General features: G+C 42.3%; 1 protein-coding gene across 2 annotated transcripts in view; it reads right to left on the bottom strand.

Moving 5' to 3' along the window:
• The window catches only part of wdr11 (WD repeat domain 11), a 236,000-nt gene that overhangs the window by 117,530 nt on the left and 92,427 nt on the right, over positions 1-26,043 (bottom strand). The window contains exons 7-10 of one of the 2 annotated variants that reach the window (XM_014154429.3): positions 24,522-24,621; positions 23,946-24,156; positions 22,190-22,290; positions 6,986-7,162 (exon numbers count right to left, since the gene is read on the bottom strand). In XM_014154429.3, the coding sequence (XP_014009904.1) occupies positions 6,986-7,162; positions 22,190-22,290; positions 23,946-24,156; positions 24,522-24,621 (589 nt within the window). The remainder of the gene's footprint in view (positions 1-6,985; positions 7,163-22,189; positions 22,291-23,945; positions 24,157-24,521; positions 24,622-26,043) is intronic. The other variant, XM_014154430.3, reaches the window with a different exon arrangement.

The following is a 26,043-nucleotide window of genomic DNA, read 5'->3' as shown; positions in this document are numbered from 1 at the left end:
TCCACTGTGGACTTTAAATGATGGTTGGCAACCAACTTTAAGGTCCATTACAACTACCCACTGGACTGGAGTGTGGACCTCAGTCCATCTTTCAATAGCCCACATGAGTATATTCTCCTAAAAACCAATGAGTTGGGAGAAGTGGGACTTGCAGAGAGTCAAGGGTCAAAAATAAAACAAAGTGAAGTTGTCCTGTCCCCTTAGTAGAAAAACACCCCCAAAGCATAATGTTTCCACCTCCATGTTTGACGGTGGGGATGGTATTCTTGGGGTCATAGGCAGCATTCCTCCTCCTCCAAACACGGCGAGTTGAGTTGATGCCAAAGAGCTCCATTTTGGTCTCATCAGACCACAACACTGTCACCAGTTGACCTCTGAATCATTCAGATGTTCACTGGCAAACTTCAGACGAGCATGTATATGTGCTTTCTTGAGCAGGGGGACCTTGCGGGCGCTGCAGGATTTCAGTCCTTCACGGCGTAGTGTGTTACCAATTGTTTTCTTGGTGACTATGGTCCCAGCTGCCTTGAGATCATTGACAAGATCCTCCCGTGTAGTTCTGGGCTGATTCCTCACCGTTCTCATGATCCTTGCAACTCCACGAGGTGAGATCTTGCATGGAGCCCCAGGCCGAGAGAGACAGTTCTTTTGCGTTTCTTCCATTTGCGAGTAATCGCACCAAGCTGCTTGGTGATGGTCTTGTAGCCCATTCCAGCCTTGTGTAGGTCTACAATCTTGTCCCTGACATCCTTGGAGAGCTCTTTGGTCTTGGCCATGGTGGAGAATTTGGAATCTGATTGATTGATTGCTTCTGTGGACAGGTGTCTTTTATACAGGTAACAAGCTGAGATTAGGAGCACTCCCTTGTGTGCTCCTAATCTCAGCTCGTTACCTGTATACAAAGACACCTGGGAGCCAGAAATCTTTCTGATTGAGAGGGGGTCAAATACTTATTTCCCTCATTAAAATGCAAATCAATTAATAACATTTTTGACATGCGTTTTTCTGGATTTTTTTGTTGTTATTCTGTCTCTCACTGTTCAAATAAATCTACCATTAAAATTATAGACTGATCATTTCTTTGTCAGCGGGCAAACGTACAAAATCAGCAGGGGATCAAATACTTTTTCCCCCTCACTGTACATAGTGCCAACTGTAAAGTTTGGTGGAGGAGGAATAATGGCCTGGGGCTGTTTTTCATGGGTCGGGCTAGGCCCCTTAGCTCCAGTGAAGGAAACTCTTAATGCTACAGTTTTCAATTACATTCTAGGTCTGTGCTTCTAACTTTGTGGTAACAGTTTGGGGAAGCCCCTTTCTTATTTCAGAATTACAATGCCCCTGTGCACAAAGCAAGGTCCATACAGACATTGTTTGTCAAGATCGTTGTGGAAGAACTTGACTGGCCTGCACAGAGCCCTGACCTCAACCCCATCACACACCTTTAGGATGAATTGGAACGCCGACTGCAAGCCAGGCCTAATTGCCCAACATCACTAATGCTCTTGTGGCTGAATGGAAGCAAGTCCATTGTGTCTAGGAATTGATATACATCTGTCTCCAAGTTTATGTTTTTGGGAATTGTAAATATTGGTGATCAATAGAGACATGTTTGTAATCTAGGTCAAATTGCTGTATAGCTAAAAATGTATAGCCATCAGTTGGAAAGCCTTAAATCCACTCTCAATAACAAACTGGAGGACTGAACTGTGTAGCTACATCCAATTAGACTCTGTACATTACAAAACCAAACACATTCCACAGAATTTGGAAACAGTATGCTGACCATCTTACATTTTCATTTTAGTCATTTTGCAAACGCTCTTATCCAGAGCGACTTACAGTAGTGAATGCATACATTTCATAAATTTCTTTTCCGTACTGGCCCCCCGTGGAAATCAAACCCACAACCCTGGCGTTGCAAACACCATGCTCTACCAACTGAGCCACAAGGGACCAGAGGATGTTTTGTATAGTTGCCGGTTTTGTGATGCATGTGAAAAAAATAAAAATAAAATAAATAAATGAAACGCTGTCAATTGAACACCGAAATTCCGAACTGTGGAGCAGTTGTAGGGGGAGGTTAAGTGCCTTGCTCAAGGGCACAACGGCGGGCAACGGCATTTAGGATTTCGATACCAGCAACCCTGGCATGCCAGCTCACTTTCTGGCAGATTTTCCCCGTCAGACCCGGGATTTGAACTGGCAACCCTCTGGGGGGAAAAAATGCTAGATGCTACTTGCTGCTCCTAACTAAACTAAACATAAAGCACTGTTGTGGCAGAAAAAGAGAACTGAACCGAAATAGCACCGTAACAGCAGGTGTGCACACCAGATAACACTCAAGAATATGCAACTTTTCCAAACTGTGATGTATGCAAACCTGCATACATTTCAGTCATTTAGCAGACAATCTTATCCAGAGCGACTTACAGGAGCAATTAGGGATAAGTATCTTCCTCAAGGGCACAGACAGATGTTTCACCTAGTCGTCTCTGGGATTCGACCTTTCGTTTACTGGACCACAAAGCTCTTAACCGCCAGGTTACCTGCTGCATGCACAAACACATATAGGCCTTTACCGAATCCTTCCTAATTATGTCTAGCTTCAACTAGCTAGCTTCTGACTTTGATGCTGTATGTAATACATAATCATGACTTTTGACAACGTAGGGGCAATGCTCTCTTCTCATATGTCCAGTGTTATTCTACAAACAACCAGACTACCTCATCTCTCTCTCTCTCCCTCCCACCCTCCCTCTCGTCTCCTGCTTTATCTTTATTAACGCAATCTATTCGCCAGGCTGTGTGGCAGTCATCTCAGGGGTGTTAATAATAGAAGAAAATGAACTTTCAGATGAAGAGATCCATCTTTTGCGTCATTTGGAGAGATCACAGAGCCAAATGAGATGAGCTGTCATCTCCTTACAGTAGGCCTACATCATAATCCTGCTTTATGTTACACAATCCTTACTGAATCAATAATGCCCGAGGGGTTTTGGTATATAGCCAATATACCTTGCTAACGGATATTCTTTATGCACGACACAGCCCTTAGGGTTAGGGTTATATTGGCTATATACCACAAACCCCAGAGGTGCCTTATTGCTATTATAAACTGGTTACCAACGTAATTAGACCAGTAAAATTAAATGTTTGTCATTCCTGTGGTATACGGTCTGATATCAGCATTCAGGGCTCGAACCACCCAACTTATAAAAATAATTTTTGCACTCAGACATGCTGACATTGTACAGTTTTACATCATAACATGCCTCAAGTAGTCATTTTGTAATTGTGTCTGTGATAAAAATGCATTTAGATTGAAACTGCTGGGGGGAAGTTAGCTAATGTTACCAAACTTCCACCATCAGTCTGAGTTCACCATCTTAGCTAGCTATATTTCAGATGGAGTTAGATCACTAAAAAGCAGCACGCAGACAGACCAGGGCCTGTATTTACAAAGCATCTCAGCAGTCGTTTCACCCCAGGACCCAAGAGGTATTACAGTCAATGCTTATGAATTTACATAAATCAATGACACTAACAATAGTTGAATTGTTCAGCAACATGTGCAGTGCATGCTAACATGGTTTTGGTGATAAATGGTACATAATGTAATGCATACTGTGACATGGCCCCGGATGGTGACACAGATCTTCAAGCTTCCTGAATGAATACTGGGTCCTTCAGTAGTACCGGAAGCAAGGGCCTTACCTGGGAGCACAGCAACAGTCTCTCTCTCTGGCTCGCAGCCATTCTGTCAACATGTATTGTATGTATAACCACTCAAATTCATTTAAACTGCTACAGACGCAAGCACTGACTTATATTCACTGTCTACTTGTCCCATTCTTAAATATTGTCTGGAAAAGGGATATATATATTTTAGTTGACACCTGTGTGATTTGTCTGATATACATTAATAAAAATGTAATCACTCTGAAAATGACTTGCATTTATTTTAGACCTTTTGAATCAAAAGCTCTCAGTATTTGTCTATATGTTTAACTTACCACAGAAGTCAGTAAAAATGTGAAGACCAAAGTGAAACATGCTATGAAAAAGTTAGTTTGTAATCATTTTGTCATGCCAAAATGAGGCCATTGAACAAATTGAGTCCTTCCTCAGGGAATAGTCTGTGGATAGCTGAAAACAGGGTGGCATTTTTTTTTTTTTTTATGTACTGCTCTAGAGCTCCACAGCCCAGCTCACTCAACTGGGGATGGACATGTTAGGTTTTATTAAAGTCTGGACAACATTTACAGGGAGAGAGCATGAGTTTGAGTGAGTAGAGTAATCCAATCCAACCATTGGCCCTGGATAATATTCCATGTCATCACACAAGCAGACTGCCACAGTGAAGAAGGTTTACAACGTGTATCAGGAATACTATTATGAGTGGAGCTTATCTCTCTGTGCTCTGGAGATCACAGGTATTTGGTCACAATCTCTCAGACAGGGAGTTACTCCAGGAGTAGACCGGTGTATTATGCATAGGGCTTCTCCACTCCTTACACTGTATGAGTGGAGTATTAGTTTTTGTAACGGTATCATGCAACGTAAAGAAAAAATAATAATATGACTTACTGAGATGGAGTGCTCCATGTTCCTGCTGGTAGCATCTCATTCACATACTCATCATGGTTTACCACCACCACAGCTCCGCCCTTTTAATTTTTATTTAACTAGACAAGTCTCTGAGTCAGAATTCTTAACTATTATGCACTAAGTGGAATATATATATATATTTTTTAAACATCCAATGCTCGTCTCTGTTCTTTAGGGAGATCATTACTCTTCCCGTTTCTTACTCAAAATCTGTGACAACTTTTTGCGGTGCTGCTGACCCGTGTTGGGCCATTCAGGGTATCCTCTTCCCCCTCGCTTGCGTCCTAAAAAAATCATTGATTTAATCCGAATATGCATCAAGAGAAGACACACTCGAGTGTGGAGGTAGGGTAACCTGTTTTGGGTAGTCTGACGTCAATGCACATCGGTCTACGGCCTCGCCGGGGATTCCCTCTCCAGATACACCTTATTCTGTTCATAGTCATTGGAGTGCCGCTCAAACTTATAATTTTCCTCGCTCTGACGTCCTGCTCCAGGTCAGTCTTGAATTTCAATAGTGTGCTCTATATTTGTGAGTTTCTCCGAGTCAGTTATTGCTGCGTGCAGTTGTGATCTCCCGCTTGTATCTTCTCATGTATTCCACCCAGTCGCTCAGTTATTTCCTGGATAATGAAAGCCATGAGATCAAATGAGCATTTGTTCGTAATTTGGCACCACTGGTCACAGAAATTCTCATCGTCTCTGCCGATTGTGGGTGCCCTCTGGATTCTAAGGCCTCGTGGAATCAATTTCTTCCGCAAAATGTCGCTCAAAGTGACGGCGTGAAGATTCATACGTGTCTCTGTCATATAGGTGTTTCAGTCTCTTTTGTAGTGACTCCGTTGTTTCAACTGGATCAACATGATTGTCAAACAAATAGTCTCATCATAATACGGGCATAATCTTCTGTTGTGAATTCAAATGTCTTATTGAGGTTGAAATCTTCTTAGATTTTATTTTCCATCTCAGGTCCACCTCCATTACGCACCACCAAATGACGGTGCGTAATGGAGTCTTGCAGTTTGGAGTGCCGTATGAAAAGGACGTACCGTCTATAGAAAAGTTTGTGGTCATACGCACATCATTAAAAACATAGGCGCTGGGCTAATAAAGAATACTAGTATAAAAGAAGGCCCCCATTTCCCCCCATCTATCAACAGTAGGGCCTGCTCCGCTCCTTCTTCCAAAAGTTGAAAGTGCAGTACCCAGCTGATAATCACTCCGACAAATGCCACGAAACTGAACCTAAACTATACCAAAACAAATTTCACACATAACAGATGAAATACATTTAAGTTAAGTATGATGGGGAGAAAGGGGGAGAAGTGGTGAGTTGATGAGCGAGTGGAAGTGAACAATGCATAATTATGTAATCACCAATTGTGAAAAAAGAACAGGGTGGCACATTCTATTTTATTGATCCATTATAATTCTAATCTTAAAATGGTATGTATCCTATATTAGTCTACCAAATCAAAGTGGTCTCATCAGTCTACTCTGGCCTACTTGAAATCAAAGTGGTCTCATCAGTCTACTCTGGCCTACTTGAAGTAAGCTACACAGTGAGAGCGTGTGTAATTGTACATGCTGACCGGCTTTCAATGTCTGGGAAAATATCCACATCGGGCAGCAAGTGAGCAAGTGTTGGAGAATGTGGAGATAGAGTTTGTAGAATCTTACCTTGGCAAGGGGAGAAATGTCACCATGGACAATTTCTTCACTTCACTGTCATTGACAAACAATTTGCTTGCAAAGAAAACAAGTTTGGCTGGCACCATGAACAAAGAGAGACAGGAGCTTCCTCCCTCTGCGCAAAATAAGGCACCTGCACAGCCGTTGTACTCCACAACAGTGCTGAAGAATAACAAGACAATGGGAAGACAATGAAGAGAAAACTGGAGACTATTACACACTACAACCAAACAAAGGTATCTCAAAGTGTGTCAAGCAAGTGAGTTACAAAAATTGTGTCAACAGCTAAATGAAATCCAACTGATGCCATTGCGTGAAGATGCACACAATAAGCACGAGCTGACAATAGGACTATTTTTGACTGCTGTCATATCAACTTATATTCATTATATTGCCATTATTGCTTTTGTGCCGAGTTTAACACTTTATCAAGGCCACTTGATGCTTATAATGTTTAGGCTACTGATGTTTCATTTTTTTTTATTTTGACGTTATAAAAAGAAGCTGTTACCGTGTTCCAACACATAGGCTTTCTGTTTCATAGTAAGAATGGATGTTCATTAGCTTGAAAAGGGGTCCATTCAAGCGTTAAAGGGAGATTTGAGGTATGAGCAAGCATCTATCCAGTCGTGTGTGTATTTAAATCCATCCCAAGTACAGGGTCACACTCATCTGCAGTACTCACCCACAGCTAGTAGGGGCTGGTAGTGGTTGATGTTCTTGGTGGTCAGTGGGGGGCACATCCTCAGGGCGAAGGGGGGCAGGGGAAGCCCTGACAGTAGCCCCGTCAATAGGAACTTCAGCTGTACCTCCTGCTGCAGTGAGGTGGGTGGTGGGTCTGTTCCTGAAACCAAACTCTGACCTGGATACACACCAACACACAGGATGGAAAGGGTTAACAGAGATCTCACCGTCTTAGAAGGAGCAGGACTCAATCTCTCTTGGAGGTCATTACAGAAAGAATAAATAATTAAGTTATATTTCCCAAGCCACAGTTTACAACCACCATTGCTAGGGGTTGTGTTCAATGGTTGTTGATCATTAGTAGACAACCATTTTCAGGTCTTGCCATATATTTTCAAATAGATTTAAGTTAAAACTAACTCGGACACTCGAGAACATTCACTGTCTTCTTGGTAAGCAACTCCAGTGTAGATTTGGTATTGCGCTTTAGGTTATTGTCCTGCTGAAATGTAAATTAACATATTGTGCCTTGTTGTAAAAAGGATGTACGTTTTGGAATAGTTGTACTCTGTACAGGCTTCCTTCTTTTCACTGTGTCAATTAAGTTAGTATTGTGGAGTACCTATAATGTTGTTGATCCATACTCTCTTTTCTCCCATCACAGCCATTAAACTCTGTACATGTTTTAAAGTCACCATTGGCATCATGGTGAAATCCCTGAGCAGTTTCCTTCCTCTCTGCCAAGTGAGTTAGGAAGGACGCCAGTATATTTGTATTAACTGGGTGGATTGATACACCATCCAAAGTGTAATTAATAACTTCACCATGCTCAAAGGGATATTCAATGTCTGCTTTTTTGAATTTTTTTAACCCATTGGTAAGCATTGAAAAACCTCCCTGGTCTTTGTGGTTGAATCTGTGTTTGAAATGCACTGCTCGTCTGAGGGACCTTACAGATAATTGTTTGCGTGGGGTACAGAGATGTGGTAGTCACACAGAGTGTGTCCTTATTATGTGACTTGTTAAGCACATTTTAACTTCTGAACTCATTTACACTAGCCATAACAAAGGGGTTGAAGACTTTTTAACTCAAGACATTAAAGATTGTCATTTTTTATTCATTTGTAGAAGAAAAAAAAAAATCGAAAAACATTTCCACTTGGACATTATGGGGTATTGTGTGAAGGCCAGTCACAAAAATCAATTTAATCAATTTTAAATTTAGGCTGTAACACAACAAAATGTGGACAAAGTCAAGGGGTGTGAATACTTTCTAAAGGCACTGCATGTGATGTAGTGTGCTCTCTGCAGGTTGAGGTCAAGCTCTCCTCCACTTTGAGCCAGGAGAGATTAACATGCATTATTAATATAAGCTGTCTGTGTACATCCAAAGGCAAGCCGTGCTGCCCTGTTCTGAGCCAATTGCAATTTTCCTAAATCCCTCTTTGTGGCACCTGACCACACAACTGAACGGTAGTCCAGGTGCGACAAAACTAGGGCCTGTAAGACCTGCCTTGTTGATAGTGCTGTTAACTGAACGGTAGTCCAGGTGCGACAAAACTAGGGCCTGTAGGACCTGCCTTGTTGATAGTGCTGTTAAGGTAGAGCAATGCTTTACTACGGAGATACTTCTCCCCTTCTTAGCTACTATCAATATGTTTTGACCATGACAGTTTACAATCCAGGGTTACTCCAAGCAGTTTAGTGACCTCAACTTTCTGAATTTCCACATTATTTATTACAAGATATAGTATAGGATTTAGTGAATGATTTGTCCCAAAGACAATGCTTGTAGTTTTAGAAATATTTAGGACTAACATTCCATTACACCCACTCTGAAAGTGTTGCAGTTGCTGTGGTAGCTGACATGTACAGTCGTGGCCAAAAGTTGAGAATGACACAAATATTAAGTTTCACAAAGTCTGCTGCCTCAGTTTGTATGATGGCAATTTGCATATACTCCAGAATGTCATGAAGAGTGATCAGATGAATTGCAATTAATTGGAAAGTCCTTCTTTGCCATGCAAATGAACTGAATCCCCAAAATACATTTCCACTGCATTTCAGCCCTGCCACAAAAGGACCAGCTGACATGTCAGTGATTCTCTCGTTAACACAGGTGTGAGTGTTGACGAGGACAAGGCTGGAGATCACTCTGTCATGCTGATTGAGTTTGAATAACAGACTGGAAGCTTCAAAAGGAGGGTGGTGCTTGGAATTATGGTTCTTCCTCTGTCAACCATGGTTACCTGCAAGGAAACACGTGCCGTCATCATTGCTTTGCACAAAAAGGGCTTCACAGGCAAGGATATTGCTGCCAGTAAGATTGCACCTAAATCAACCATTTATCGGATCATCAAGAATTTCAAGGAGAGCGGTTCAAATGTTGTGAAGAACGTCCAGCAAGCGCCAGGACCGTCTCCTAAAGTTGATTCAGCTGCAGGATCGGGGCACCACCCGTACAGAGCTTGCTCAGGAATGGCAGCAGGCAGGTGTGAGTGCATCTGCACGCACAGTGAGGCGAAGACTTTTGGAGGATGGCCTGGTGTCAAGAAGGGCAGCAAAGAAGCCACTTCTCTCCAGGAAAAACATCAGGGACATGCTGATATTCTGCAAAAGATACAGGGATTGGACTGCTGAGGACTGCGGTAAAGTAATTTTCTCTGATGAATCCCCTTTCCGATTGTTTGGGGCATCCGGAAAAAAGCTTGTCCGGAGAAGACAAGGTGAGCACTACCATCAGTCCTGTGTCATGCCAACAGTAAAGCATCCTGAAACCATTCATGTTTGGGGTTGCTTCTCAGCCAAGGGAGTGGGCTCACGCACAATTTTGCCTAAGAACACAGCCATGAATAAAGAATGGTACCAACACATCCTCCGAAAGCAACTTCTCCCAACCATCCAGGAACAGTTTGGTGACGAACAATGCCTTCTCCAGCATGATGGAGCACTTTGCCTTAAGGCAGAAGTGATAACTAAGTGGCTCGGGGAACAAAACATCGATATTGTGGGTCCATGGCCAGGAAACTCCCTAGACCTTAATCCCATTGAGAACTTGTGGTCAATCCTCAAGAGGCAGGTTGACAAACAAAAACCCACAAATTCTGACAAACTCCAAGCATTGATTATGTAAGAATGGGCTGCCATCAGTCAGGATGTGGCCCAGAAGTTAATTGACAGCATGCCAGGGCGTATTGCAAAGGTCTTGAAAAAGAAGGGTCAACACTGCAAATATTGACTCTTTGCATCAACTTCATGTAATTGTCAATAAAAGCCTTTGACACTTATGAAATATATATATATATATATATATATATATATATATATATCTAAATATATATTTTATAATATATATATATATATATATATATATATATATATCTAAATATATATTTTATAATATATATATATATATATAAATATATATTTTATAATATATATATATATTTTATATATATATATATATATTTTATATATATATATATATTTTATATATATATATATATATATATATATTTTATATATATATATATATATTTTATATATATATATATAAATATATATTTTATAATATATATATAAATATATAATATATATAATATATATATATATTATAACGAGTACTTTTGGGTGTCAGGGAGAATGTATGGAGTAAAAAGTACATTATTTTCTTTCGGAATGTAGTGAAGTAAAGGTAGCCCAAAATATATATATATATATTTTGGGCTACCTTTACTTCACTACATTCAATATTTAAAATCACCCAGAAAATATGCCTCTGTTGATATCACATATTTGATCAAGCATTTCACATGTTATCCAGATACTGACTGTTAGCACTTGGTCTATAGCAGCTTCCCACCAGAATGGGCTTTAGGTGAGGCAGATGAACCTGCAGCCATATTACTTCAACAGTTTTTAACATGAGATCCTCTCTATTCTTTACAGGAATGTGGTTCTGAATATAAACAGCAACACCACCATTGGCATTTCTATTTTTTCTGTAAATGTTATAGCTATTGTATTGCTACCACTGTATCAAAGGTATTATCTAAGTGACTTTCAGAGATAGAATATGAATATAATCTGTTACTAGCAAATTAATGATTTCATTAATCTTTTTTATAAAGCTACATATGTTAACATGGGCTATTTTGAGCACTTTTCTTCTGCGATGAATACTTATATTGCTTTACTGGAAAGCTTAGCAGTAGTAGGTATGTTAGTATAGGGTGAGCTGCACACAGTGGACTTCCTCCTAGGGCACACCAGCTCAATGCTAATAGTATAAATCTGGTTCATAAGCACATGATTACGGGGACATACATTAGGGTAATTACATTGTCTACCAAACTCCCCTGGTGTAATGTACATTTGCTGAAGAATTATGACAATTCTGCGTCAATTTGGTAGGTATTAACTGAGCTGGGCTTGGGTCATTGATAAGTCATTGTCTCAACACAGCCTTATAATGCTGTGAAAGGATCCATGAACCCAAATGACTTGGAAGGATCCCATCCTCCTGATAAAATGTGTTTTGTTTCCAAAAGGTATCGAAATTGTCAACAAAAGTAACACCCATTGAGCTGCAATAATTACATAGCTAGTAGTGAAAAGAAAGAATCCTGCTAAAGCGTTAATGCCACGATTCAGAAAGGGCCCAGGGCCAGATATGTGTATTTTGTTAGAGTCTAGCAGACAGTCATTGAGCTCTTTAAAATCCAGTTTCAACTGTTCAGAGTTGCCCTTCATAATGTAATTAAAACCCACATGGACTACAATAGAATTGAATTCCATGTCCTGATGTAGTACATTCGGGAGTAGCTTTAGTAATGTCATTTACTCGAGCTCCGGGGTAGGATATTGTTTTTGCATAAGGAACGGTCACGTCTTCCCATGGAGCTGCCCAAAATCACAGCTGGCGAGAAGGACGAGGAAATCCACCCACTCCCACGCTTCACAGGATTCTGAGAACCATTTATGGATGGGCGAGAGGCAGGATAACTTGAGCACGTGGCTCCCAGCGCAGGCCTCTAACAGATGTCGAAGCCCCACTCGATCCAGAGCAGGGACGGAAGGTTGCCGTCGTCGACTTTTAAATCGTAGTAGTAGGCACTGCGGCCGCAGACACAGGCACTGCCAGCGACAAAGGTGAAGGAAGATCAGGCTCCAGGACGGCGAACATATTTGTTGTTTGTATCCTCTCCGGGCCTCTTGTCGGGAGTGTAGACTGCTTTGGGGGAGGCCGCTGTCTTCGGCTTCCACGGCTCGTGACATGTGACCATCGTTGATTGCCTTGCTCCTCTTGCTGTGCTCCTTCGACTCAGCTAGCAGATGGGGGAGGCCTGGGCAACACCGGCCAGTCGGATGACGACAAGGCGTAGATGCATCCAACAAGCGAGAACGCCGTACAACCACCGGCGTCGAAAATGTAAACATTCCACTCTGCGTTTTCCCCAGTTTCATACGTAGGCTGGCGACCTGTGCAATCAAGGAAGCCATCTCAAGCCTATAATCCTCGGCAAGTAAACAATTGCCGCATTGAAAATTAGAGTGATCCTGTTTGTCCCTAAACAAAGTAGTAGAAACAGCTCCTACAGCGCTGGAACCGTTCATTTACTTCTGCAGAAAAAGAGGGCTCCATTGGACAACTAATTTGGTACCAACTTTGTTAGCTTGATGGCTAGCAGCTTAGCATCTTTGTCAACCTGTCTGTGAAGCGGGAAGTTGTGGTCAATGTTCACTTGTCCCTGATGGAGGGTGCTCCAAGTCTCTTATCGCTGGCTACATATTAGATGGAGTTTGTTGCTTGTGACCATGGTGCGAGTGAATGGAGTTGGTCTCTCAGTTTAGAAACAGTAGGGTTACAGGTTGTCCCGTGGTTTGTTAAAGTCAGATACTTTTGTAAGGAAAATAATTACCTGAGAAAGAGCAGGGAATTTGACGGTTTTGGTTTTTGACTGGTTTCCGGTTTTGAGAATGGCTTTATCTCAGAGATTAGGGTTTCTGTAGTCAGGTTGGGTAACTGGGGCTCCAGTGCTTATACTGCACATTGTTTTTCTTCAGCTAAGGAAGTTTTATGTAAAATAAATAGAAAAAAGTATAAAAGTTAGGTAGTGGTGACAGTTTTTTTTATTTTGGGGAGATGTTGTGATAGGGGGGGAGCAAGGTTAGTGTTAGGACATAAACAAATACACTATGATACAATTCCACACTCCATCCCCCAGGTGGCAGCAACTTTGTCCAGATGCTCAGCTTGGTTAATAAGCACATCAGGGGCCGCATTTATAACCGCTGTGTAAAATTCACACAATTGTTCTTGGCACCATTTAAAAATAAATATTGCGATTTATCAGTTATGATTCAGATCCACATTTTGGTACATTTATTTACCATGTATAGTCATATTTTCCCCAAAATATATTTGAATAGCATCTGTTTATAAAGCCATACATACGCATGTTTCCCGTTATAAAATCAGACCTGTCACAAAACCGTGGCTCATGAAAGAGCATAAAACGCCTCCATTGACCTTTTATGGTGACAAGAACGCCCTTTATTTGCACAATAATTTGGAACTATTGGCATTATTAGGCTACGGCATGCAAAAGATATATGGTTGTTCAATATTTTTGACTCACCACCTGGATTCGGTCTTATGCAGCAAAATTTGAAATTGTGTTTTTTACATTGGATAAAAGTAGAGACTCAGAACTACAAAATGGTATATCATACACTGCATTTGAGGAACAATGGGAAAGTTATTCTGCTTTGAAAATTGATCAACTTGTAAACTCACTTTTGAGAAAATCGCCTTTGAATATTTTGGTATCTAGTGAAGAGTGCTTCTTTGTCAACACCCACTCAGCATCGTTCATACCCTCTTAAGCTTTAGCCCCACCCATCTCGTTTCGCTCTCGGAGCGCACACGTGACGCTCTGGCCAATTATTTGTTTACCTCTGGTGAACATGAAAACAGCATAACCAGCTCTGCTGGCAACAATTTCATGACACTTTTTTGCTTGACAGCTTGAAAGGCAGTTTAGGATACTACAGTGAAAATGGTTAACTTTGTTAAAACAAGGCCCCTAAACTCTCGTGTGTTTTCTGCACTATGCAATGATATGGGCAGCGACCATGTAACACTTTTACAACATACAGAAGTGCGCTGTTATCAAGGGGCAAAGTATTGACATGTTTTTTTTTTTTAATTGAGAGACGAGCTTAAAGTTTACTTTAGTGACACATTTTTCACGTGTCTCATCGCTTGCATGATGAGTTCCTCACACAACTGGCCGATCTGGGTGATGTTTTTTCTCGTCTGAATTATTCGAATCTAGGATTACAGGGACTCTCCGCAACTATATTCAATGTGCGGGACAAAATTGAGGCTATGATTAAGAAGTTGTTGCTCTTAGGTCTTTCCATCATTGTATGATTTTTTGTGTGCAAATTAACTCAAGCTTACGGACAATGTCAAATGTGATATAGCGAAGCACCTGAGAGCTGGGTGAGCAATTTCGCAGGTACTTTCCAGAAATGGACGACTCAAACAACTGGATTCGTTATCCCTTTCATGCCCTGCCTCCAGTTCACTTATCGATATCTGAACAAAAGAGCCTCAATGAAATTGCAACAAGTGGTTCTGTAAAAATTGAATTGAATCAGAAGCCACTGCCAGATATCTGGACTAGGATGCGCTCAGAGTATTCTGCCTTTGCAAATCGCGCTGTTAACCTCTTACATCTAGACGTTCCGCTAGCGGAACACCTGCTCCAATATCCAATGATAGGCGTGGCGCGAATTACAAATTCCTCAAAAATACAAAAACTTCAATTTTTCAAACATATGACTATTTTACACCATTTTAAAGACAAGACTCTCCTTTATCTAACCACACTGTCCGATTTCAAAAAGGCTTTACAACGAAAGCAAAACATTAGATTATGTCAGCAGAGTACCAAGCCAGAAATAATAAGACACCCATTTTTCAAGCTAGCATATAATGTCACAAAAACCCAGAAGACAGCTAAATGCAGCACTAACCTTTGATGATCTTCATCAGATGACACACCTAGGACATTATGTTATACAATACATGCATGTTTTGTTCAATCAAGTTCATATTTATATCAAAAAACAGCTTTTTACATTAGCATGTGACGTTCAGAACTAGCATACCCCCGCAAACTTCCGGGGAATTTGCTAACAATTTACTAAATTACTCACGATAAACGTTCACAAAAAGCATAACAATTATTTTAAGAATTATAGATACAGAACTCCTCTATGCACTCGATATGTCCGATTTTAAAATAGCTTTTTGGTGAAAGCACATTTTGCAATATTCTAAGTACATAGCCCAGCCATCACGGGCTAGCTATTTAAACACCCGGCAAGTTTAGCCTTCACCAAAATCAGATTTACTATTATAAAAGATTGATTACCTTTTGTTGTCTTCGTCAGAATGCACTCCCAGGACTGCTACTTCAATAACAAATGTTGGTTTGGTCCAAAATAATCCATCGTTATATCCGAATAGCGGCGTTTTGTTCGTGCATCCCAGACACTATCCGAAATGGTAAATCAGGGTCGTGCGCATGGCGCAATTCGTGACAAAAAAAATCTAAATATTCCATTACCGTACTTCGAAGCATGTCAACCGCTGTTTAAAATCAATTTTTATGCAATTTATCTCGTAAAAAAGCGATAATATTCCGACCGGGAATCTCCTTTTCGGCAAACAGAGGAAAAATCACAAAGACGGGGGCGGCCAGGTCACGCGCCTAAGCCCACAGTCCCTTGATCGGCCACTTGAGAAAGGCGATAATGTGTTTCAGCCTGGGGTTGGGATGACGACATTCAGGTTTTTCCCGGGCTCTGAGCGCCCATGGAAGACGTAGGAAGTGTCACGTTAGAGCAGAGATCCTTTGTAAAAGATAGAGATGGCAAAGAAGTTCAAGAAATGGTCAGACAGGCCACTTCCTGTAAAGGAATCTCTCAGGTTTTGACCTGCCATTTGAGTTCTGTTATACTCACAGACACCATTCAAACAGTTTTAGAAACTTTGGAGTGTTTTCTATCCAAAGCCAATAATTATATGCATATTCTAGTTACTGGGCAGGAGTAGTAACCAGATTAAATCGGGTATGTTTTTTATCCAGCCGTGAAAATACTGCCCCCTAGCCATAACAGGTTAAGACACAGATGCCCTTTGCAACCACGTACCTGAAATGTCCATCTCTAACTATTACATTTTCCGACAAGAAAAACCTGCCAAAGGGGGTGGTGTTGCAATCTACTGCAGAGATAGCCTGCAGAGTTCTGTACCCAAACAATTCAAACTTCTACTTTTAAAAATCCATCTTTCCAGAAACAAGTCTCTTACTGTTGCCAGTTGCGATAGAAAACCCTGTGCCCCCAGCTGTGCCCTGGACACCATATGTGAATTGATTGCCCCCCCCATCTATCTTCAGAGCTCGTGCTGCTAGGTGACCTAAACGGTGACATGCTTAACACCCCGGCCATCCTACAATCTAAGCTTGACGCCCTCAATCTCACACAAATGATCAATGAACCCACCAGGTACAACCCCAAATCCGTAAACACGGGCACCATCACAGATATCATCCTAACCAACTTGCCCTCCAAATACACCTCTGCTGTTTTCAACAAAGATCTCAGCGATCACTGCCTCATTGCCGGCATCCGTAATTGGTCTGCGGTCAAACGACCACCCCTCATCACTGTCAAACGCACCCTAAAACACTTCAGTGAGCAGGCCTTTCTAATCGACCTGGCCAGGGTATCCTGGAAGGACATTGACCTCATCCCGTCAGTGGAGGATGCCTGGTTATTCTTTAAAAGTGCCTTCCTCACCATCTTAAATAAGCATGCCCCATTCAATTTTTTTTTTAACCAGGAACAGATATAACCCTTGGTTCTCTCCAGACCCGACTGCCCTTGACCAGCACAAAAACATCCTGTGGCGTACTGCATTAGCATCGAACAGCCCCTGTGATATGCAACTTTTCAGGGAAGTTAGGAATAAATATACACAGGCAGTTAGGAAAGCTAAGGCTAGCTTTTTCAAGCAGAAATGTGCATCCTGTAGCATAAACTCCCAAAAAGTTCTGGGACACTAAAGTCCATGGAGAATAAAAACACCTCCTCCCAGCTGCCCACTGCACTGAGGCTAGGAAACACTGTCACCACCGATAAATCCACTATAATTGATCATTTCAATAAGCATTTTTCTACGGCTGGCCATGCTTTCCACCTGGCTACCGCTACCCCGGTCAATAGCCCTGCGCTCCCCACAGCAACTCGCCCAAACCTCCCCCACTTCTCCTTCACCCAAATCCAGATAGCTGATGTTCTGAAAGAGCTGCAAAATCTGGACCCCTACAAATCAGCTGGGCTAGAAAATCTGGACCCTCTCTTTCTAAAATTATCTGCCGAAATTGTTGCAACCCCAAATATTAGCCTGTTCAACCTCTTTCCTATCGTCTGAGATTCCCATAAATTGAAGGGCGGGATGACTGCGGCAGCTTTCCAAAGGGGGGGACACTAGATCCAAACTGCTACAGACCTATATCTATTCTACCCTGCCTTTCTAAGGTCTTCGAAAGCCAAGTTAACAAACAGATTACCGACCATTTCGAATCCCACCGTACCTTCTCCGCTATGCAATCTGGTTTCAGAGCTGGTCATGGGTGCACCTAAGCCACGCTCAAGGTCCTAAACGATATCATAACCGCCATCGATAAGAGGCATTACTGTGCAGCTGTATTCATTGACCTGGCTAAGGCTTTCGACTCTGTCAATCACAACATTCTTATTGGCAGACAAAACAGCCTTGGTTTCTCAAATGATTGCCTCGCCTGGTTTACCAACTACTTCTATGATTGAGTTCAGTGTGTCAAATCGGTGGGCCTGTTGTCCGGACCTCTGGCAGTCTCTATTGAGTTGCCACAGGGTTCAATTCTCGGGCCGACTCTCTTCTCTGTATACATCAATGATGTTGCTCTTGCTGCTGGTGATTCTTTGATCCACCTCTACGCAGACGACACCATTCGGTATACCTCTGGCCCTTCTTTGGACACTATGTTAACTAACCTCCAGATAAGCATCGATGCCATACAACTCTCCTTCCGTGGCCTCCAACTGCTCTTAAATGCAAGTAAAACTAAATGCATGCTCTTCAACCGATCGCTGCCCGCACCTGCCCACCCGTCCAGCATCACTATTCTGGACGGTTCTGACTTAGAATACATGGACAACTACAAATACCTGGGTGTCTGGTTAGACTGTAAACTCTCCTTCCAGACTCACATTAAACATCTCCAATCCAAAATTAAATCTAGAATCTGCTTCCTATTTCGCAACAAAGCATCCTTCACTCATGCTGCCAAACATACCCTCGTAAAACTGACCATCCTACCGATCCTCGACTTGGCGATGTCATTTACAAAATAGCCTCCAACCCTCTACTCAACAAATTGGATGCAGTCTGTCACAGTGTCATTTGTTGTGTCACCAAAGCCCCATATACTACCCACCACTGCAACCTGTAAGTTCTCGTTGGCTGGCCCTTGCTTCATACTCGTCGCCAAACCCACTGGCTCCAGGTCATCGACAAGTCTCTGCTAGGTTTAAGCTCCGCCTTATCTCAGCTCACTGGTCACCACCCGTAGCACGCGCTCCAGCAGGTATATCTCACTGGTCACCCCCAAAGCCAATTCTTCCTTTGGCGCCTCTCCTTCCCGTTCTCTGCTGCCAATGACTGGAACGAACAGCAAAAATCACTAAAGCTGGAGACTCTTAACTCCCTCACTAGCTTTAAGCACCAGCTGTCAGAGCAGCTCACTGATCACTGCACCTGTACATAGCTCAACTATAAATAGCCCATCCAACTACCTCATCCCCATACTGGGGCAGCAGCGTAGCCTAGTGGTTAGAGCGTTGGACTAGTAACCGAAAGGTTGCAAGATCGAATCCCTGAGCTGACAAGGTACAAATCTGTCGTTATGCCCCTGAACAAGGCAGTTAACCCACTGTTCCTAGGCCGTCATTGAAAATAAGAATTTGTTATTAACTGACTTGCCTAGTTAAAATAAAGGTCAAATTAAAAACAATACTGTATTTATTTATTTATTTATCTTTGCACCCCAGTATGTCGACTTGCACATTCATCTTCTGCACATTCTACCATTCCAGTGTTAAACTGCTATATTGTAATTACATTGCCACCATGGCCTATTTATTGCCTGACCTCTCTTATCGTACCTTATTTGCACATGCTGTATATAGATTTTTTCTACTGTTATTGATTGTATGTTTGTTTATTCCATGTGTAACTCTGTTGTTGTGTCGAACTGCTTTGCTTGATCTTGGCCAGGTCGCAGTTGCAAATGAGAACTTGTTCTCAACTAGCCTACCTGGTTAAATAAAGGTGAAATAAAATAAACCTATATGAGAGTGGATTTTTGGCCCTCGCTAGCATGAAAACTAAATACAGGCAGACTGTGTGTGAAAAATGATTTAAGACTGATACTCTCTCCAATACAACCCAACATTGCTGAGTTATGTGCAATCTTTCAAGCACACCCTTCATTAACCTGTGTTGAGTTATTCACAATTTATGATGAACAAGTAAGGTTTTATATGTAAGAAGGCTAAACAAAGAGCAAAATTATTGATTATTTTTAATATAATATTATTGTGCCCTGGTCCTATAAGAGCTCTTTGTCACTTCCCACGAGCCGGGTTGTGACAAAAACTCACACTCATTCTTATGTTTAATAAATGTATTATATAGTGTGTGTGTGGCAGTCTTACAATGATGGCAAAAAAAACAAAGCTGGAGGTTGAATGTTTGAAGGGGTACAGGACTATAAAACGTTTGGGAACCACTGATCTAGCGGATAGGAGCTATGTGTTGTTTCTGGATTCTCCCTGGTAATTACAAGGCCAGTTGAATATAACCTGGAGCGACAGTGCAGGGGATGAGTCATTGCAGGGGTTTAGTCCTTACATAGCTTCCCCTTTGTCTGACTGTACTATTAGGCTTAGCCCATGTTGTCATGTCCTTCATATGGAGTGCTTTAGTCTCTGTCATTTGACCAGAGCAATATGAGCCCTGGTCAAAAGTAGTGCACTATATAGGGAACAGCCACACCCCGAGTGAGGTCAGAGAGTGTCAACCTGACAAAACCGCCCTCTCTCTCAGAGTGCATTAAAGGTCTGGTAAAGAAATTAACATGAGAAGTGTTTCTTCACGAGGTGAAGAAAATACTCACCTCAGGGACGAGAACATCGCCAGGCTGCAGCGTCGCGTGTAAAGTGATTCAAACTGACTATCAACATGAGGTGGAGAGAGAAAAAAAACACCCCTCTCGGACAATCACTGGTACAGCTGATTAGCTGTCCTAAGTCAAATATCTAGAAAAGTGAATTTAAGTGGGACAATCCTACTACTCTTCAAAATCTTCCAAGGAGCATCTTCCAGAGTGAACAACAGTACAAGACGGGAAAGGGGCTACCCCTTTCGGACAATCAGAGCCTTACAAGCATGCTGCTTAATGGGCCAATCCATCACCCTTCCTAAGGAGGGCTGGTTCCGACAGAGATAAACGGCGAACGAAGGCATTCACACGTAAATACATACATGATTTCTTACTCCAAATGGGCGGCGGTTCGTGTGCAAAGTATATGATTACTGTGAGAATAGTTTCTAAAATCTATCAACGATAAGTGTCTCTTTTTTCGCCCTCCGTCTCCAAGTCGTTGTGTAACAAGCCGCTATATGTTGTGTCAGTTCGCTAGGGACCTTTCCTAATGTATTAAGTGTGTATGTTATCCTGTGTTATTATTAGGTTAGCTAGTAAATAAATAATTAAACCACTTTGTGTAGTACTGAATCCTAAGGCTGGGGTTTTTGCAGAACCAAGGAGGTTATGACTGTTCAGAATGATGATATGATAAGGAGGTATGATTAATATGTTGACTGTTTTATAGATGTGATAAGTAAAGACTGAGTTTAATTCGGGAGATGGTAACTCAAAACAACTGCTCTTGTGGTGCCCCAAATTCCTAATGAGTTAATTGTTAAATGATTAATTTAAAATCAGGTCAAAAAAGTTAGTTAGCATAGTTAGCTGATTGGATAAATAACAGTCATCAGATTAATGAAATTAAAGTCATGACACCAACAGTCAGCTTCCATCTGCAGCTGGGCTACTCTATTCACTAGGCTAGAAGGGGTGAAAGTGGGCCATTCCTCTGTTCTACCAACATCAATATAAACAGTGTATACTCCAGACCACAAAACAAAACCAAAGGCTCTCATACTCAACACGAACTGATGCACATTGAATCTCCCACCGCCCATCCACATGTACACAATAGTATTCTTTATTAGCTGCTTCATTCTGTCTCAAATCTAAAGAGCACAACACAATGTCAGCATTTAGATGTCTACAGGCATAGCTAGACAGAGGGAGGAAGAAAGCGAGAGAGGGAGGGGAGTAAGAGAGAGGAGAGAGAGATGGAGAGAGCAACAGATAGAGATAAAGCAAGAAATATAGTAAAAAAGACAGATGGATAGAAAGAGAGAAAGGAGAGATAAAAGTAACATCCACCCACAATATCTCTTTTGCTGGGGTTTTCAGTGCGAGGAGCAGTCAGCGAGTCAGGGTTGATGAGAAACAAGAAATGACAGAAGGGGGAGAGCTAATGGTCGCCTCGGGGCTAAGAGTGCACACGGCTCAGGCAAACTGCTATAAAGGATGTCTAAAGGGCCCTGGCACACAGCCGGTGTTTGGATTCTTTATTGTCGGTCTGTTGAAAAGATTCTAAGACCTGCCTCATCTCGAATGATTCGTTTTTCAAGAGAATTGAGGACGGTGATTGCTGCCTTGAAAACACTACTGTACTGTGTACGCGATAAGATGATTTGTAAGTCATAGATTAGAAGCATGACCTGAATGTATTGATTTGATTTCTGTGTTGAGTGAATACAAAAAGAGCCCAGTCATGTGTTGTGCTCATTAGGCACAAAAAGAAAGGAAATGGTCCAAAACAGGGAGATTCTATCTGAACATGTCCAATAAGAAATGCTCATTTTCAATTGCAAAACGTTTTTCTATGGTTTGTCCTAATGAACATGCCCCAGGTGTGTCTAGTTGAGATGAGATATGCGTACCGATCATGGTGTTAAGAGACAGGTCCTGAATCTTCTTCTGGTTCTGACCCAGTGGTGAACCACAGAATGCCACAGGAGCGTAGAGGGGGGACAAACCCGAGCTGAGGGAGGAAGGGAATTATTATAACTAAACAAAACCAGTTCAAAGTGTGTACGTACAGTGGGGGAAAAAGTATTTGATCCCCTGCTGATTTTGTATGTTTGCCCACTGACAAAGAAATGATCAGTCTATAATTTTAATGGTAGGTTTATTTGAACAGTGAGAGACAGAATAACAACAAAAATTTTATAAATTGATTTGCATTTTAATGAGGGAAATAAGTATTTGACCCCATGTCAATCAGAAGGATTTCTGGCTCCCAGGTGTCTTTTATACAGGTAACGAGCTGAGATTAGGAGCACGCTCTTAAAGGGAGTGCTCCTAACCGCAGCTTGTTACCTGTATAAAAGACACCTGTCCACAGAAGCAATCAATCAATCAGATTCCAAACTCTCCCCCATGGCCAAGACCAAAGAGCTCTCCAAGGATGTCAGGGACAAGATTGTAGACCTACACAAGGCTGGAATAGGCTACAAGACCATCGCCAAGCAGCTTGGTGAGAAGGTGCAAACATTTGGTGCGATTATTCGCAAATGGAAGAAACACAAAAGAACTGTCAATATCCCTCGGCATGGAGCTCCATGCAAGATCTCACCTCGTGGAGTTGCAATGATTATGAGAACGGTGAGGAATCAGCGCAGAACTACACGGGAGGATCTTGACAATGATCTCAAGGCAGCTGGGACCATAGTCACCAAGAAAACAATTGGTAACACACTACGCCATGAAGGACTGAAATCCTGCAGCGCCCGCAAGGTCCCCCTGCTCAAGAATACATATACATGCCCGTCTGAAGTTTGCCAATGAACATCTGAATTATTCAGAGGACAACTGGTGAAAGTGTTGTGGTCAGATGAGACCAAAATGGAGCTCTTTGGCATCAACTCAACTCGCCGTGTTTGGAGGAGATGGAATGCTGCCTATGACCCCAAGAACACCATCCCCACCGTCAAACATGGAGGTGGAAACATTATGCTTTGGGGGTGTTTTTCTGCTAAGGGGACAGGACAACTTCACCTCATCATTTGACGGGGCCATGTACTGTCAAATCTTGGGTGAGAACCTCCTTCCCTCAGCCAGGGCATTGAAAATTGGTCGTGGATGGGTATTCCAGCATGACAATGACCCAAAACACACGGCCAAGGCAACAAAGGAGTGGCTCAAGAATAAGCACATTAAGGTCCTGGAGTGGCCTAGCCAGTCTCCAGACCTTAATCCCATAGAAAATCTGTGGAGGGAGCTGAAGGTTCGAGTTGCCAAACGTCTGCCTCGAAACCTTAATGACTTGGGGAAGATCTGCAAAGAGGAGTGGGACAAAATCCCTCCTGAGATGTGTGCAAAACTTGTGGCCAACTACAAGAAACGTCTGACCTCTGTGATTGCCAACAAGGGTTTTGCCACCAAGTACTAAGTCATGTTTTGCAGAGGGGTCAAATATTTATTTCCCTCATTAAAATACAAATCATTTTATAACATTTTTGACATGCGTTTTTCTGGATTTTTTGTTGTTATTCTGTCTCTCACTGTTCATATAAACCTACCATTAAAATTATAGACTGATCATTTCTTTGTAAGTGGGCAAACGTACAAAATCAGCAGGGGATCAAATACTTTTTTCCCCCCACTGTATGTATGTATGCATGCATGTATACACACCTGGGGTTGACCGTGGGCTTGGACACGTGGGCTTTGAGCTCCCACAGCATGACACGGCCGTCGCTGACCGTCAGGGCGGCGTTGTTCTCATTGACCGGACAGATGACCATGCGGTAAGGTCGCACGGTCTTGGTGACCCTGATGGCATCACACTGGGAACGCAGGTCATACACCAGCTCCTGGACACTCTGCTCTGGGTCTGACGCTGCTACTACACACATACAGATTATGAGATGGAGAGTGTAGGAGAGAGAAAGAAAGAAATTGGGGGGAGAAAGATAACGCAAATGACTCCCCGCTTTCAGGGTCATCAGCACTTCTCACTAACAGAGAATAATGAGAATGGGAAAATATACAGTCCATTGACATGCAAGGTTTATGGGTTATTTACTGCAGTCTAGGCTGCTAGATGGATGAATGGAGGAGTGATTGACAGATGGACAGAGTGTGAGAGTAGATTAGTTATTTTTGAGAGAGGATGAATGAATGGAACGAATGAGTGACAGAGGTAGAGTAGAGGAGTTCTTGTTTTTGAGAGAAGATTGACTGACTGAGTGACAGTAGAGGGGTGCTTGCCTGATTCGTTGGGTGCAGTGGTGGAGCGACACACCCTCAGAGTGATGCAGCCATTCTCGTGGAGACAGAAGAGGGCGTCTCTTTGTGCACAGGGGATCACCTGGATAAAGGAAGTAGAACAGAGAATGATGTGATTGGGTGAAAATATCCCCCAATCCCAAACTAGCCCATAGCCTCAAGCAACTCGCTTGGAAGTCCCTCTGTTATCACTATCAGAGGGTGACTACAAGAGCGGTGAAGGGATAATATAATATGCCATCAAGCAGATACTTTTAACCAAAGCGACTTAGTCATGTGTGCTGATTGTTTTTATATGGGTGCTCCCAGCGGTAATCGAACCCACACTCATGACGTTGCAAGTGACATGCTCTACCAACTTAGCCACAGAGGGATCAATAAGCTTGGTCGAAGTGGCTATCAGAGGGTCTCAATATCCCCTACGAACTAGATGATTTCACCCCCTTAGCTTTGGGACATCACTACATATGGAAGAGGCGCGTGTCAAATGCACAAACGGAGGGCCGAGGGGAAGTGGAAGAGAAAGGGATTGGTTGGGGATTCAGCATATTGTGTCTTTCTATGTCTTTATTGGAGTGTGACTGGGTAAGTGTGAATGTGTAACTATCTCTAATGACAGTGTGGTTGTGCATCTGTGTGTGTGTCAGTGTGTATCCCTGGCTCCCTATCCTCTACCACAGTCCAGGCTGGACTCAGAGCCTTCTTCACTGCAGCTGTATCATCACTCGTGCAAATTGGCTGTGACAAGTGCTTTACAACACTTAGCGAGAACCCTGCAACTGATGGACAGAGCCTCAAAGGCTGAGTAATGCTGGTCCTCTACTACTGCCCTGTGACTTGGGCTGGGCTGCTGTACTGAAATGTGTACAGTGTAGGCTACACACTTGTGAACCCAAATAGACGGACATACAGTACCAGTCAGAAGTTTGGACACACCTTTATTTTTTACTATTTTCTACATTCTAGACAAATAGTGGAGAAAACTAAACAATGAAATAACACATATGGAATCATGTAGTAACCCAAAAAAAGTTTTCAAAAGATATTTTACATTTTAATTTCTTCAAAGTAGCCACCCTTTGCCTTGACAGCTTTGCATACTCTTGGCATTCTCTCAACCAGCTTAACCAAGAATGCTTTTCCAACAGTTTTGAAGGAGTTCCATCATATGCTGAGCACATGTCGGCTGCTTTCCTTCATTGTGCAGTCCAACTCATCCCAAACCATTTCAAATGGGTTGAGGTTGGGTGATTGTGGAAGCCAGGTCATCTGATGCAGCACTCAATCACTCCCCTTCTTGGTCAAATAGCCCTTACACAGCCTGGTGGTGTGTTGGGTCATTGTCCTGTTGAAAAACAAATGATAGTCCCACTAAGCCCAAACCAGATGGGATGGCGTATCACTGCAGAATGCTATGGTAGCCAAGCTGGTTAAGTGTGCCTTGAACTATAAATAAATCACAGAAAGTGACATCAGCAAAGCACCCCACACCTCTTCCTCCATG

Source organism: Salmo salar, chromosome 18 (genome assembly GCF_965601325.2).
Source record: "Salmo salar chromosome 18, fSalSal1, whole genome shotgun sequence".
Lineage (NCBI taxonomy): Eukaryota > Metazoa > Chordata > Actinopteri > Salmoniformes > Salmonidae > Salmo > Salmo salar.
Note: the sequence above shows the minus strand (reverse complement) of the source record. Positions and strands in the feature narration are given on the sequence as shown.